At 44.5% G+C, this 15,695-nt stretch overlaps 1 protein-coding gene across 1 annotated transcript in view; it reads left to right on the top strand.

The window, feature by feature from the left end:
* The first annotated feature begins 368 nt into the window (after nt 1-368).
* Nucleotides 369-15,695, top strand: part of LOC108149074 — a 48,930-nt gene continuing 33,603 nt past the window's right edge. The window contains exon 1 of the mRNA XM_017276442.2: nt 369-1,083. Within this exon, the coding sequence (XP_017131931.1) occupies nt 1,018-1,083 (66 nt within the window). The 5' untranslated portion in view covers nt 369-1,017. The remainder of the gene's footprint in view (nt 1,084-15,695) is intronic.

Here is a 15,695-nt window from a genome sequence, read left to right as displayed (position 1 = left end):
TCGATATACAATTGAGATATGGTTCTACTACCTTTTCAGTGCCCGGTCTACTACTATTTCGTGAGCTCTCTCTCTGCAAGAAAACATGAGAGTAAGCCGGCTCTCCGGGCTCTCTGACTTACACCAATGCACACGGACAGGCGGCAAATGGAGCCGCGTGAGAGAGCGACGCGGTCCAAAAGGGGGTGGGGGTGGGCTGGGGAGGAGCGCGGCCGGGGGCGAGAACGAGACCGAAGACCGACGACAGCGGGCCGAAAGAGACCGAGTACCGGCACCGGCAACATGGACTGCGCCGCCGGCAGCGTCGGTGGCGGCGGCAGAACGTGCGAAGGCGAAAGAATGCCAATGCCGTCAGAAGTGCGACAACTTTGGCCAAGAGAGGATGTCTTGACGCGCGTCCGCTCACCAACACACTTGCGAAGAGAGTCCAGATCAGTCATCAGTGCAGAGCCAAAGGACTCGGCCATATCCATTACCCAACGCTTGGTTGGATTTGCGATTTGCTACTTGCTACTTGCTACGTTCTACGTGCCACTTGCGATCTGCAACTGCCACATTCGATACGCTGCCAATCCTGGTGACGCAGCAGCGACGCGATCAGCTCCCGATTTCATGGCACTAATGATGTCGCGTCGCCCACAACAACAACAGCAACTGCAGCTTCCACTAGCGTCATCGAATCCGTTCCACAAGGAGACGCGCGTTTCACCTGAGCGTGTGTGCGGTTACGCGTGTGTGTGTGCCTGTGTCTAATTTGCGTATCCGCGCCACTAAATCGTAATAACAACAACAACAACAGCAACAAAATATAGAAAATCAAATCAAGAAATATAACCGGCCGCCCCAGTAATCGAATTTGTAATCGAGCAACCCCATTATCGCGGTCACAAATTGCAATCAAACAAATCACAGCGAACCATCCAAATTGCAATTAATGCCAAAGCGCCTGCATCTGGCTGCATAAAAGAAATACGTGAACTGTAGCGTCAGTGATTAGAACTTTGAATCGCCAGCGAGATGGACTTCCAGAGCGCCATGGAGACCTTCGCGGAGGCCTGGGTGGCAGCCAATGCCGGTCAGCAGGTGAGTTTTGACCCTGAAATGTTCGGGGATCAGGGATCCCCACCCCTCCCTCCCCCAGATTTCATCATTGCGAGATCGCTTTGCCGCCGGCACTTTACAGCCATTAGTCAGATGTTCATCAACTTTTCCCGCTCCCGCCACCAAATGAATCAGTTCAAAAACAAACAAAATCGGCCCTGCGACATATGGCCAAGCTAAAGTGATAACGTCCGTGTAGATATGCGCCCGTTTCGCTATTTATGCAGATTAAGATAATCCTTATCGGCTGAGATTTTCGAGATCGGTGCTGCGATAAGCCCACTGCTGGGCACTCCCCCTCCCCCACTGTTTATTTTCCCCGCTTTGTTTGGCCACTAATTGCATTGTAAAGCCGATCCCCAAGTGGGTGAGTTCTGGGTTACGAGTTCTCCGAGAGCTTTTGCGCCAGCCAGATAAGATAATCCCGTCGGTAACTTTGTCAAATGCTGGTAATTTCGGCATAAGGCGATGACGAACTTAGATATCGATGGGACTTACGTGTGGGGATAGATGGATGGATGGATGAATGTATGGATGTCACTGGAAAGAGGTAATATTCCTACCCTGCCCATAGAGAATGTTTCTGGGCTCGGCCATCGCGTCATCGTTGTGCACCGCTTTTTATCGGACTCGAGCGCCCCTGTCACTGATATCGCAATTAATCCAAATAAGTGCGATAAAATTGATTATGAACATGCTGGCGTGATTAGTCCAACTCCCCCCAAACCGAACCGAACCGAACCAAGTCGATCTGGAAGGGTGTGGGGGATCACTCATACACATGTCCAGATATCTGGCAGTGTGTGAGCTGAGTTCCCCGGGCGGACAGCGTTTATTAGCAGACATAATTGATTATGTTGTGTGAGTGTAATTATTATTTATCTGGCTCTGTGGTCTGACTTCTGCCGCGGCTGCTCAACCCATTGATAGCGCTTCGATATCGGTTACCCAAACGCCGAAAACGGTGGGAGGGGGGTGACTAATCCAAGAATTTATGGATTTTATTTCCATTCGATTTCGAAAAAGTTTGTGTTGTATATTAAACAAATCCCAATCTTGGGGAGGGTAAACGGGAACCAACCCACCGTTATTGTCTTTTGCCTGAAATCACGGCCCAAGAATTATTGTGCTGGCCAAATCGCAAAGCTCTTGAAAAACCAGCCGCCGGATTGCCAGTTACTTCGTATACCCTTGCCACTGGGAAAAGTTGCCTTCTAATCACCAATTTACGTCCTCCCAGAGGAAGATTGAGATTACTTTATATAACCTTGAATTAATGGAGCTGAAATCTAGACCCTCTGGGAATGGGCTCAATTGGGATTCGGGTTGAAGAATGTACATGCGTACATAAGATTACGTTCTCGATAAAACTCAATGCTCAAGAATTTTGTTATAAATAATTTGTCCACATATTATTTCCGTCTATTCCCAATTTAGTCGATATATCCCATAGCCAGAGTATTTGAAAATTCGGTCTTACGCGTTTAGTTTTATCAACTTTTGGTGTTGTTTCTTTAGTTTTGACAGTTTTATGTGTCGACGCATATGCTTAGTGAATGGGATTAAGATAAGACGGCGTAAGTTCTCCGCTGACTGGGCCAGATGATAAACCAGTATGGCCAGAATGGGTATAAATAAATGGGAATTCTTTCAAAACTCTAACAAATCATATTCAATAGGAACTGTTTGGTTTGGCGAGAGTGCGAGTGACTTTTTGGGCTTGCAAACTAATTATAAAGCATTTAGTTTTATTGTTGTGATAATTTTTTTTTGGGTTTTTCTTAGGGAAAAATATCGGAATCGAACTGGGGGAATAGATAATGCCCAGCGAGTCTCTTCACACCCGGTTAGATCACCTAGCCCTCATTCGCTTGCGATCAGATAGGCCGTCTTATAAATTATAAATGGTTCGATTTTGTCTAATCTGAAAGTGTTAGGAGGGGCGAGGAGCCGGGCGGAGGCCTTAGGAGTCAGATAATGGAATATTTATTAATTGAAATCTTCTTCGCCGCTGCTTCCTGCTCACCGCCGTGATCATCATCGAATAGTCATTTCCTCTGACTCCTCGTTTTCCCCAGCGATCTGCGACCAAGACTAATGATAATCGGGGTTAATCTGGCCGCGCATCGAATCTGGGTTCCAATCAAATGCATTCTTCTTTCGTTTCTTATTGAGGGCCCCTTCCCACGTTTTCGGTTTCGTTAAATTCCGGTAGTCAAATGTCCATTAAATGCTGCTCATAAATGTCCAAACTGTTTGTCATCTTTGTGACTGTGTTTCCTTCGAATGCTGCTCCTGACTTCTGGCTTCTGGCTTTCTTTTCTTCCTTGGGTCTAGCACCTCTTTCAATTCTTCGGGTAGTCCGTAGTCCGTAGTCCGTAGTCCGTAGTCCGTAGTCCGTATTTATCAGAGCTTAGGCATGTCCCCCTGCTTCTTTGCCTGATCTCTTTAGCCGCTTTATGCGCTGCTGCTACTTGATTGTAACACATTTTTAGCATTTCATTCGACGCTTTCTCACTCCGCTCCGCGATGTGTCAGTCGAGCGGCTTGGGGATTGAGGAGGAGGGAGGGGGGCGTGGTGGGGGCTTTTACGGCCCGATTATGCGCCTTCGCTGAGTTCGCATACAAGCGATACACCGCCTCTGTGTGTGTAAACGTATTTATTAATTATTCAAAGCCGATTGGATTATAATAATTTATAATGATTATTATCATAAGTCGGCGGACTTGGCCTCAGAGATTCAGATTGCGACTCAGGTTTGAGTTCCAGATTTCTGTCTGTTGTTCATTCTGCGAGCTTCGTTTCAATCAAACTAAATGCTGATTGTACTTAGTTGGCGGTAAGTGGCAAGAATATCAAACACCGAAAAACGCTTTAAGTTAATTACACGTTGTCAGCTTGTCAGCCTGCAGAGTCTTCCATTTCTTCATTATTAGTATTTTGGCACTTGCAGAGCGGCCTTAAATCAATTCCCCACTATTTCGTGATCGGTTTTTCTGTGTGTTCATGTTTCGGGTTTTGGTATTTCTATTCCCCCACTCGGAATCGAAATCACTTTCAAAGGCGCCGCTAGCCAGCTCTTTGCCTCTTTGCAGCTCCTCAGATAATCAACAAAACGTGTTCGACTTGTCGAGGTTTTCCTTTCTGCACTTATCATAGAACACCTTTCGACTGGGGTGTTGCTGTTGCTGTTGTTGTTATTGTTTCGCAGCTAATGACACCTTGATAAAACGATTTGTAAGACATTGCGATAAAAGCGGTTCAGGCTTTGTAGCTTAAGGCGAACCGAAAGCTGATAAAAATACAAGCCGAAAAAACGGAAAAGTTCGAATGATAATGACAACTTTTGGGTAATTAATTTCGCCTGTGGAGGCGAAGGAGGAATGATTGTGGATTCGATGTCTTTAGGTATTTGTTTTGGGCATTTGTCATTCAGCTTAATCGGAATGCACAGACTGTGACAAAACACGAGAAAAGAATCGAATTTTATACAATTTACGCATTTCGAAAGTCATCTCCGAATGTTGCCTTGCTTTTCGTTGCCGTGCCTCCCCCATTGTCACCTTTTTCATTCTTAATTAGTGGATTTAGCTTGTTCCCCGTAGATATACGAGACTGCCTGAATTTCAGCCCCTCCGCAACTATTTTTATATGGGCCAGCCAAATCCGTATTCCGCCGCTCCTCCACTCCTCCGGCGAACATAAATTTTCGAATGTTTTGAAAATTATGACAAGTGGGTTGGAGACAAGTGGGTATGAAATGAATATCTGGGGAGATTCGTATATATGCCATGCCTTTCATATATATATATATAGCATGCTTGTCTATTGGGGCGTTTCTCTGATTATAAACTTTGATGCTTCTGATCACGATGACATTGTGGGGCTTACACGAAGGTATTTTCGGTTTTGAAGATTTATTATTTATCACTAATACGCCCCGTTGAAAATCATAAGCCGCCACAGCAGCCGCTTGATTTCTACAAGTCACAGCGACAATCGGCTTCCAGCATATTTCTTCAAGTCCAGAGTTACAGAGTCGAGTCAACAAAATGTCGGTAACCTCGTCTTATTTAAAGTATTAACTGCTAACTAATGTGCGACACATTATAAAGAGCGCGAGACCGGGCATAACACATATCGATACCAAACAGGTGATCGCCGGCACAGTGAGTAAGCGGCGATCATGCCTGGCATCGACAAAAGGGATTATATTTCCTAAGCGGTCCCAACAAAATGTGTCCGAAGCTGGAGCGGCTGGAGCGTCTGGTACGGAGAGGTATATATGGTGTATGGTGTAGGCTATTCAATGCCCGACGATCGCTGAGCTGCTTAACTAAATCCGGCTTAAGATCCAACACACAAAATTAATGTCGTTGAAAAACACAGCAAAAGTCACACATTAACAGCGACGACGATCGCGCAGCTTGGTGCCCAGGAAGTGGTGATCTGCCTTCCTCTTCCCCTTTGGCCACTTTGGTCAACTGGTAAATGGCAAATGGTAAATGGTAACTGGCTAATGGCGAGAGGAAATGCCCGGTGTGTGGACATCTTACAGGGGAATAGTTTGAATTTGCAGCGCAAAGCGGATTGCGGGAAAATAAGCTACTTGCTGTAGCTCCCCTTTGAGTACCTGCCCCGCCCTCCAATCGATTCAAATTACCAGCGATTTATTGGCGATCGCCGTCTGGCTACCGTGATCACCTAATCCACTTATCAGTCTTGCATCTGAAAACCCCTCATTTTCCTTCCCCCCTGCCAACCCAACAAACACCTTCCTTTAAATCGAACCACATTTTCATATTTTTAATCGGCGTCATAAAGTCGCCGATCATTAACCAATTTAATCTATATAATGGTTCACCAGCCGCCTTTTATCCAAATCTAATCAATTCCACCAATTGCGCTCCCTCCCGAACAATATCTAAATGTGTAAATTAGTGTGTTTGCCTTTTATCGGAGGCCTTTTGAACTGGCCAAGGGTCCCAAAGCCAAAGCCTGACCAGAGTTATATCAAATTGTCGCCGCGGGTTAATCTAATCGGGTCTCTGGGAATTATGCGACCGCTGGGGAAGATAACCAACGCAAGGCGAAGAACGGAATTCGATAAATTCCCAATGCTATGCTATCATAATGAAGCGCCCCCAATTTTCACTTAGAGTGTGGTTTTAGGTAAACATCATTTGATTGATTAGACACACAATTAAGACAATCACATTTGATTGCGGCGGGGGTTCGACTTCGCTTTCGAACAACAAATGGGGGCATGGTGAGTGTTTCACACTTTCTGGCAGCAGCTGCATCTTTTGGGGGTCAAAGGCGAGTGTCGAGCCGATGACCCACACCAAATCCCATCGCCCATCATCGCTTGCGTGCTTGACACTAACCCAAAAAAAAGAAAAAAACAAAAAACAAATCAATTCCTGTGCAAATTGAAAGCGACCGCAGGTGGGGGGGTGAAAAAATCGGAAATCACCTGGAAAGTGGGTGGCTCGCATGTCAGACGGCGGTAGCCGCTTATCGGTGTCATCGTATTTTGTTGCCCACACGCTGGATGCGATGCAGCTTGACTTGGCTAAACTTTGCGTGTTAGCCAAAACTAATCCAGGCTAAATGGCGGTAGCTCTACATGTGCCATTATGTGAATGTCAGCTAATCTGCAAGGCAAAACGAGGCAGCAATTACGCAAAACACTAATTAGAGAGAGTGGGGAGTGCAGTTTCCCCCCCTTTTTTTTTTTGCTCCCACCACCAGCAGGAAGTTGTCAGCAGCTCACTCACTCGCTCAGTCAGTCAGACACTCAATCACTCATTTACTCATTCATTCATTCATTCAGTCGGTCTGTCGGTCTGTCGGTCGGGCACTCATTCAGTCATTCCGTAAACCGGAGGGCCTCGAGCAGATCATGGAAATACGCTTATGTCGGATTATCCCATAATTTATGTGAGCTGTGCCCCGGCCAGACAATGGATTTGCCTTTCCAGCTCACAAGAACTCACACCAGTGCACACCTAATTGCCACGATCATCAGGCGCAGAGGTACATATGTATATAGTATACTACGGAATATAGAAAGGAGGCTAATGACAATGGCCAGAGGAAGCGTTCTTGGGCAGCGATCAGGGGCAGATGACAAAACAGAAATTGTGTCATTCGATTGCAGGATCGTTTGGCATTAAAAAGAAGTAGGGAACCAGTAACCGGAAGCGTAATCGAGCGGGGAAGTGATCAAATGTGCGTGTGTGTGTGTGTGTGTGTGTGTGTGGGTTAACCCATTGTGCCAAGAAGGAAAAAATGAGCGGGAAGCGCTAAGGAAAAACGCGATGAGGAAAGTCAGAAAAAAAAAGCAGCAGCAGCAGCACAACTACCGGTTAAAAGGGAAGGAACTGGAAGGGAGAATAGGAACAACTGGGTAAAAAAAAAATGGCTAGAAGACACAGACAACCACCAAAGGTCCCCCCACGTGCAATTAATAAAAAAAAAACGTTTTCAGGGCGAGGGAAACGACAAACTGGCCATAGGCAATGGGAGGTACAATGCTACAGAGCCACAGAGCCACAGAGGTAGGAGATCCCCGTAGCTATGGCAATGCAAACAGGTGAGGGTGACTTGTCCTAGACAAGTCCGCAGTCAGCTGGGAACAGCTGAAACAACGTCGAGGCGATGCAAGAGATATGTATCTGCGGGATGCAAACTGTATCTACTACAGCAGCTAATTAACGAAAAAGTTTTAAACGGGAGTCCCAAGATTGCAATCTACATAGCTAAAACTGTTGCATCTTTAAATCACTTAATTCTTATGTTTAAATACAGCAATAATTTATAATTTTATTGAGTATATACTTGGGCAAGTCATCATAAAGATAAAATCATTAATTTAAATTTATCTTGCAACAATATAGACAATTCTCTAAATAAATGCAACATATTTAAAATTTCCACTGAACAAATGCTTCAGATATTTATACCGTCGTTAAGATACACCTTTTAGAATTTTGCCACACACTGAAATTCTTTGAAATACTTATATTTTCCCAGAGAGCATTTCCTGTTTGGCGATTTTCGGGCCTGGCAAACGTTTTCCGCTTAAAAATAAAGACATATTCCAGCGTTTAGAGCATAAACCAATTCCGAGTGTCGCCAAAAACTGTTTGGCGAGCGGTATATATATTTGGAAAACACATTACCCTGCGGGCGGACTCGTAAAGTGGAAGCATTAGGGCCTCGCCGAAGGGGGCGGGTCCCTGCGAGGACCCCATAAACTTACATAGTTGGGCCTGTTTAAAATGCGCTTAATAGTTTCAACATGTGGCGCGGAGAGACAATTAGGCAATAAAATTAATTCACACCAAGAAAAGCATTAAAAGCGACGCCAGACGGAGCAAGGTGCCGCGTTTTCCATTCGCCATTCGCTCTACGCCATCCTCCATTCGCCGTTTTCCACTTGCCGCTCGGAGTTTCCACTTGGCCATGCCACATTTTCGCACGCATAGCTCGGAAATTGCAGCTCCATGGTGGCGCGTGTCCGTTGACAGTTGCCAATGGCCTCCACCACCCTCCCCCCCCACCATTAGCCTCCCCCACCCTCTTTAATTGACTTTTTTACGTTTGACTCCCTGAATGGCAAGAGCCATTTGTCTACGAATAATTAAGCCGATCAAACCAAACAAAAGTTTGCGCCTGGCGGAGAACTGTCATCGAATGCATAAAACCATTATTCGCAAATGCCAGGGAAATAAATGAAAGGGTGACATATAGGCAGTCTTAGCCCTTAGACTGCGTTTATGGGATCAGGAAGTTTGACGCCAAAAAAGTATCAGCACAGAATAATTATGTATTATTATAGTCACGAAGATGTCTCGTAAAATTATACCTGTCAGTTTTTCTGTTTATTTTTAGATAATTTATAAACATTATATTTTTACCGAATCTGATTTATTTGATTTATTTTATCAACTTCATTTTTTGTTGGCACAATAATTAAAATATTCTTAGAACATTTTAGTAAAGAATACTCATTTAATATCACCTAAAATAGCTCCCATGGGAACAATCAGAAAAATAAATGAAAAAAGTGATAGCTTTGCTGTTTTTTATTTTTTTTTTTTGTTATTTCTTTGAGATATAGTAATGGTTAAATAATTAAGATTTACGATTTTAATTTTATTCAATTCAGCCGACTATAACATAAAGCTCCTATAGGAACAATCGAAATTTTAAATTAAAAATAATAAATTATTAATTTAAAAAAAAAATTCATTTGGACATTGTAATGGTTATAAATATAGAATTACGCTCTTAATTTTCTTAAAATCAATAGCTGCAAAGGTACATATATGAACTTCGGCTTGGCGAAGTTTGCTTCCTTTCTTGTTTTTACTCAAAAATCTTCAAAACTTTTGCGTTAAGTATATTTTTATTTTGTACCATTTACTTTATAAATCTAAAAATTTGTACAATGCCTTAGTTTTTGTAACCCCTTTTTTCATATTTTCTGTTATTTGTCACCTGAAACATATCATTAGGTGTAACAATTTATACATTTGGCAAGAGCTTGCGGCGGTGATGTTAACTCATCTCATAAAACAGCACGTGCTGCATGTGAAAACCAGAATAAAGTCGGCACACGCTCATCTCCCGGCTTCCTGTCAGACCTCGGGTTTCACTTTCTGGGGTAGCAGCAGAAGGAGCATCAGGAGCATCAGGAGCAGAAACAGGACTTCGAGAAGTAGGACACTGCTGTTTCCTATACAAATGAGGGTGCTGGCAGAGCTCTACACATCCGATGTGTGCCCTGATATGATAATCTCGCAATCGAGAGCTCGCACCTCATTTGTGGAACAGCAATTGTCTAGAGGTCTTGGTCTTCCCCCATTGTATGCCGAGTGCTTCCTGTCTCGGTGTGGCAGTAAAAACGGGAATGCTTCCACTCGAGTCCAAGGTGAACCTTGGCATGTGTGTGCCTGTATGCCGCGACTCCGCGTCGTCTAATCGTTGTTTCCCCCCCTTGAAGCTGAAAAAACAGAGGGGCTGTTCGTCATTTGGTCTCTTATCATTAACGACTTTTGTTCTTTTTATTCATGTGCCATATATATCGCGAGCCTGCGATCTCAAGTCTGGGGTTTCTGGAGTGCTGGAGTGCTGGAGTGCTGAAGTTCTGGGGTTCCCCTACCTTTGCCGTACTCCCCTGGACAAAAAGTGAAAGCAGTGAGCTGGAGGGCGGGAGGCGGGGGGCGGTAAAAAAGTGACCTAACGCAATTGGAGCAAACATTTTAATTGACCCTGATGGGGAGAAAGGATGAGCCTGTCCTTTGTCCTTTGTCCTGGCTGATCTAATCAGCCTTCGTTACCGCTAACGGTAAAAGCTCACTTGCATTTCGTACCACTCCGCAACTCCGCAACTGCTTTGTTTGAAGTCACATGTCCTGCTGCTCACATCCTGTTTAGAAAAACGTTTTGTTTTCTTTCAACTGTCTGCTCTCAAATGCTGTCGCTGGGTTTTTTTTTTAGCTTGCCGTAGCTTGCCCAGTTCGTTTAGGCCGAAAGCCACACAAATTAAGTTAACTTCCTGTCTGTCTATGGCTAATAGCAAATTAATAAGAGCTTCCGGTCAATTTGGCTTGCGGTTTTCTGCTGTCGCATTTCCCTTTCGTTGGTCGCCGTTCGTCCTGTTTTATTGCCGATTGTCCGGCGGTGGGTGTGACCCCGACTCGGTACTTCGCGACAGCTGTGATCTCCTCGACCGACTTCTTTCCCTCGTTGCGAGGTGTCCTGGTGCTTCTTTGGCGCCTGCCCTTGACACACATATCGAGGCATCCCCATCCCCTATCCCTATCTCTATCCCTATCCTTTTCCACTCGACTACTCCTCAGCTGCTTGGGCTGCACTTACATTGCGAATGCACTTTCTGCAATTGTTATCTATGTAGGGCTCTCGGCTATCTGCAATGGACTGTCGAAATTTTTCAGGCCGCTTCCTGTTCTTCCCTCGCTTACAGGAGCCCTCAAGGTGGTGCCACTTGCACTGGGCCAAATGTCAAAGCAAACGCCGACGCAACTGCAGTTTGCAGTTACAGGAAGAAGGACTCGGGCTCCTCGAGGAGAAAACCCTGCAAAGGTCCTGCTCGGCTGCCTTCGCGCACAGCTGTCCAAATTGTGCAATTGAAATGAGGGATATTCGTTTCTGTTTTCCTGTTTTTCTGTTTGCATAGCTTCTTTGGCGGGATTAGAGCATCTTGGGATTAGCTCGAAGAGTCAAGTCACTTGGAAGGGAGTTTATAAATGAGGTCTTTACTTTGAGAAACTGATTTTTACTGTTAACCAGCTGGCTTAGCCTTAAGATCTGGATATAGTAATTTAATAAGACTAAGAGAGTTTTGAACTGTCAATCACCTGCCTATGTAATTTAATATGAAAAACAATTCTGATAGCCATTCAGGCACATCCTCTACACGGAAATTATCTCATCAAATAATCCACTCTATCACATCCCATTCACTAACGCCAATTAAAACTCTATATTCCATACGACCTCCCCATTTCGGATGCAACTCCGCCCCGGCCGTGCCCGGTTTATCAATTTAAAGCAGAGCAGACATAATTTACATTTTTATTTATCGAGGGGCTTCCATTCCTGGGCGCAGACATGGCTGCCGAGTACGTCTATCCACTTTTACTGGAGTAACGCTGGGGGATATTTTTCACATTTTTAGCTTAATTGCATTTGGCTGGCCGCACGTTCCGGCCGCAGTGGTTGTCCGAGAGGCAATTGTTTATCTTACGCTCGTCTGCGTCGCGTCTCGTCTGCAACCTGCAACACAGCAACCTGCAACACTGCAACACTGCAACTGGCAACAGCAGTAGCAGCAGCAGCAGCAGCAACACCATCAAGTAGCTATTTTGCCACGGCAACTGGTATTTTCCTAGCTGTCTTCGCTAATAGACAGACACACTCACACACACATGAAGTGCAGTTTGCAGCTTGCAACATAGCTGCAAAGTCAAACAATTGTCGATGGGTTGGAGGCACTAGAGCGGTGGCAAAGGGGGCTGGCCACAAATAGGGGGAGTGTTTTGTGTTCTGTGGCTTGTTAAGTTTAAGATTGTTTGATATAGACAGAGGCCTGGGTGCCATCCCACTTGCAACCATGCCCCCGTCGCCCCGCAGCAACTTGCAACGTGTTGCTGTTACGAGGCTTTCGGCGCTAAGAGACATGTTTTCAATTATGATTGCTGGCGTGCCTTATTAATTACAACCATCAAGCGATAGACAGCATTTAGTCCGGCATTTAGTAAGGGAGCTGCTAGGGGTGTTGTTAATGTTTAATTGGCTGGCAAAAGCTGAAATAATAAAATCGTTAACTGATCCAAAAGTGGATTATGTTACCGGGGGATAATAGCCAATTAATTGAAAATGTTTTTAGTGCTGAATAATTATTAAAGCTTCTTAAATTGGTTAATAATATTTTCTATCCCATACCTTAGGTTAATTAAAAAGTATAGATATCTAAAATGAGGAAATCTCGTCACTCCAAGTATCTATGGGATACATACGTGGGCATTGCGCTGAATCAGTAAGCTGGCAGAGCTCAACTGAACAATCTAACTGATTGCTTACAAATGAATCTCAATTAAAATTAATTCAAAACATGAACCGAGTATTATTTACCCATTTGACACTCGCTAGAAGTATGGTACGGTATGGTATGGCGTATGCGAGCCGCACTCACAGATTGACATACATCTCCCGATCGACGAGTGTGGGGGAGCTGCAAATAGATGGATGGATCATCAGAGAGAGTTCTTCTTGGTAGCTGAAGACTATAAACTGAAGGCTGAACAGTGAACAGTGAACACTCAGCACTGAGCACTGAACACTGAACACTGAACACCGAACACTGGGAGCTGCGTATATCAACGGCATCAATTAATTTGGTATTCGTGATTCTACTTAACATCGATTGACCCCAACAGATTAGTGAGCGAGGCGAACGAAATGTTGAACTTTGCTTTCGAGTATTCCTCGGGCTCCAATGGATCCCAGCTCTACCCCAACCCCAACCCCTCAGCCCCCTTCGATTGGCCCATCCCCCATCAGCCCCTTCTTCTGCGAGTGACGCAAATTGTCAAGCCGCAGTGCGATTATTTACATCTACAGATATTTGTGTTAATTGAGCCCATAGAGAAGCATCCGTGGCTCTACGTTTTGGGGGCGCCTGCGGCTCTGGCCTAATTGGTGCGATTGAATTAAAATCGTTTGCTGCCACTTGATGCTTACACCATACCACACCACACCACACCACACCATACCACACCACATCGTGTGTGCATCGGTTTCTTTCGGTGTCGATTAGGCTCACAGATCACTTGATTGCTTTGCTCTTGGTTCGCTTAAATGATTGATCAATGGGCCAATTGTCCGCGAGAATCAGTTTAGAATTTGCATGAATCTCGGCATTGTAGCGAGGCGTCTTTTATTGATTGATAAATAAAATATATTTGCCCAGAATCAGGCGATTACATAAGTGATGGGAGGAGAAATGATATAGTACAATTGCACCCGATTCAGGTAGAGAACGAAGGGATCCTCTTCCTGGAAAGCCTGACCTTCTTGCTCGTAAATTGGTTCCTGCCCATTTGTCCGTGACAAAATTGTGTCCCCTAACTCCGCTTCCTCTGCCTTTTTATTTCTAACTTTTAACCTATTTAATTGACTTATAATTGGAGTTCGGAGTGACCCACACACACACACTCACGCACACAGGGTCCGTCATGTGTGTAGGTTATAATTTGTTGAGCAGGGAATTCCTCAAGCGCAACACGGACTCGAAGGGCCGGGAACAAAGGATCATGTGAAACAGTTAGCAGAGTGCTCTTGGCCGAGGCAGTCACACATGAACGAGTTTTCCAGCCGCAGGCACAGGGAAAAGGGGCGGAAGGGGAGGGGCTGGCATCGAGGAAATTATGCCGCCCCGGCATGTTGAACTTGAAAATGTAATTTGGCATTCGGTTCCCGGCATTTGGCATTGGCAAGGGCACCTACATAGGCCATCATGTCGTACCAGAACCAACAAAAAACAAAAAGCGGGGTTGTCACTGCAGTCTACTCTTCCGTTAACTGTTTTTGGTCCTCCAGAAACGATGTCAGCTGTTCCTCGATCGATGGTAAATGACACTATAAAATTATCCACCACTTTGGGATATTGGAAATGTTAACTTACTGAACAACAGGCAGGTAGTTAAGGGCGTTCTGTACTGTTATTAAAGGATTATCAAGAATTGCTGGCTTAAACAAATTCCAAGTTGATGTATTTATGGACAGCGTCTCTGTTTGAGATAGTCATCAACATTTTAAATGGTGAACTTATTGCAATTTTACTTTAATGGTATACAAAGCAGCATTCAAAGTGATTAATTTGAATTACTCACAAAAGTAAATACAGCTTTATTAATTTTGCATAAATAAAGAATCTAGCCTTAAAAAAGATCGTTCTTGGATGGTGTACAAAGCTGCGTTCAAAGCGATTTATTTAATGGTAAAATCAAGGCAGGAACAGAAATCTTGCTATCACAAATTATTCTCACAAATATATCTAAAATATATTTCTTTAATTTAATTTCGAATTTCCCTCTTGTTAGTGTTATTCAATATTCTATGACCTATTAAAAAAATATGCAGCTGCCATAAAAAGTTTAGATATCTATAATTAAAAGTCGATAAGTATTTGCCAACACAGCTTCTACTTTTTATTCCCTTCTCGATCGATTTAAGTGGGCATCAAGTGTTAAGTTAATAATTTGCCCAGCTCGCTTTGGGGGGAAATACACTCAGGGCAGGTAATTGAAAGAATGGAAAATGCCAGCACACATTGTAAGCACGAGAGAGCTTTATTAATTTTTGTATTTAAAACATTTCAAGCACTCGACACCTTCTCCCCATCAGAAGAAGCAGTTGCAGTAGCAGAAGCAGTACCAGTTTGAGTTGAGCTGAGTTGAGGTTTCATAAGCTTCAACTCGGGTCTCGATTCTCCAGTAGCCGTAGCACCAGTAGCAATGATCTCAAATTGATGTCCGACGAGTAGAAATAATGAGGACCTTGCAGGGAGGACGACGACTGAGGAGAAGGAGAAGGAGGAGGAGGACGGGGGGCTGCAAGGAACGCGCGCATAATCAAGGCATGGGGACATGGACATGGACATGGACATGGACCTGCTCCTCGACTTTGGACATGCCATTGCCATTGCCATAGCCAATTGGCGATTTGCCTTTGCTGCTGCTGTTGCTGCTGCTGCTGCTGTTGCGGTTGCTTCTCCCCTTTATGATTATTGTTATTATTGAGTGTAGGCCTCTGCAATTCAGGGCAAAGTCATCATTAATGCGTCGAGTGCAGCGAGCATTACCGAAAAAGCCCTCCGAGATGCAGGCGCAGCAGCAGCAGCAGAGGCAGTAAAATAAAATGAAATGAAATATAATTAAATGTCGCTGTTCAGACGAAGTTCGCGTAGCTGGGTAGCTGGGTAGCTGTTGGCCGGCTCGTAATTTGGCCAGAAATTCTTCCGCGATCGCTGATCGCCGGACGGTTGTCTGGACTCAAG

Source organism: Drosophila elegans, unplaced genomic scaffold (assembly GCF_018152505.1).
Source record: "Drosophila elegans isolate 14027-0461.03 unplaced genomic scaffold, ASM1815250v1 contig_520, whole genome shotgun sequence".
Lineage (NCBI taxonomy): Eukaryota > Metazoa > Arthropoda > Insecta > Diptera > Drosophilidae > Drosophila > Drosophila elegans.
The sequence above is the reverse complement of the archived record's forward strand: the minus strand, read 5'-3'. Positions and strand labels throughout refer to the sequence as shown.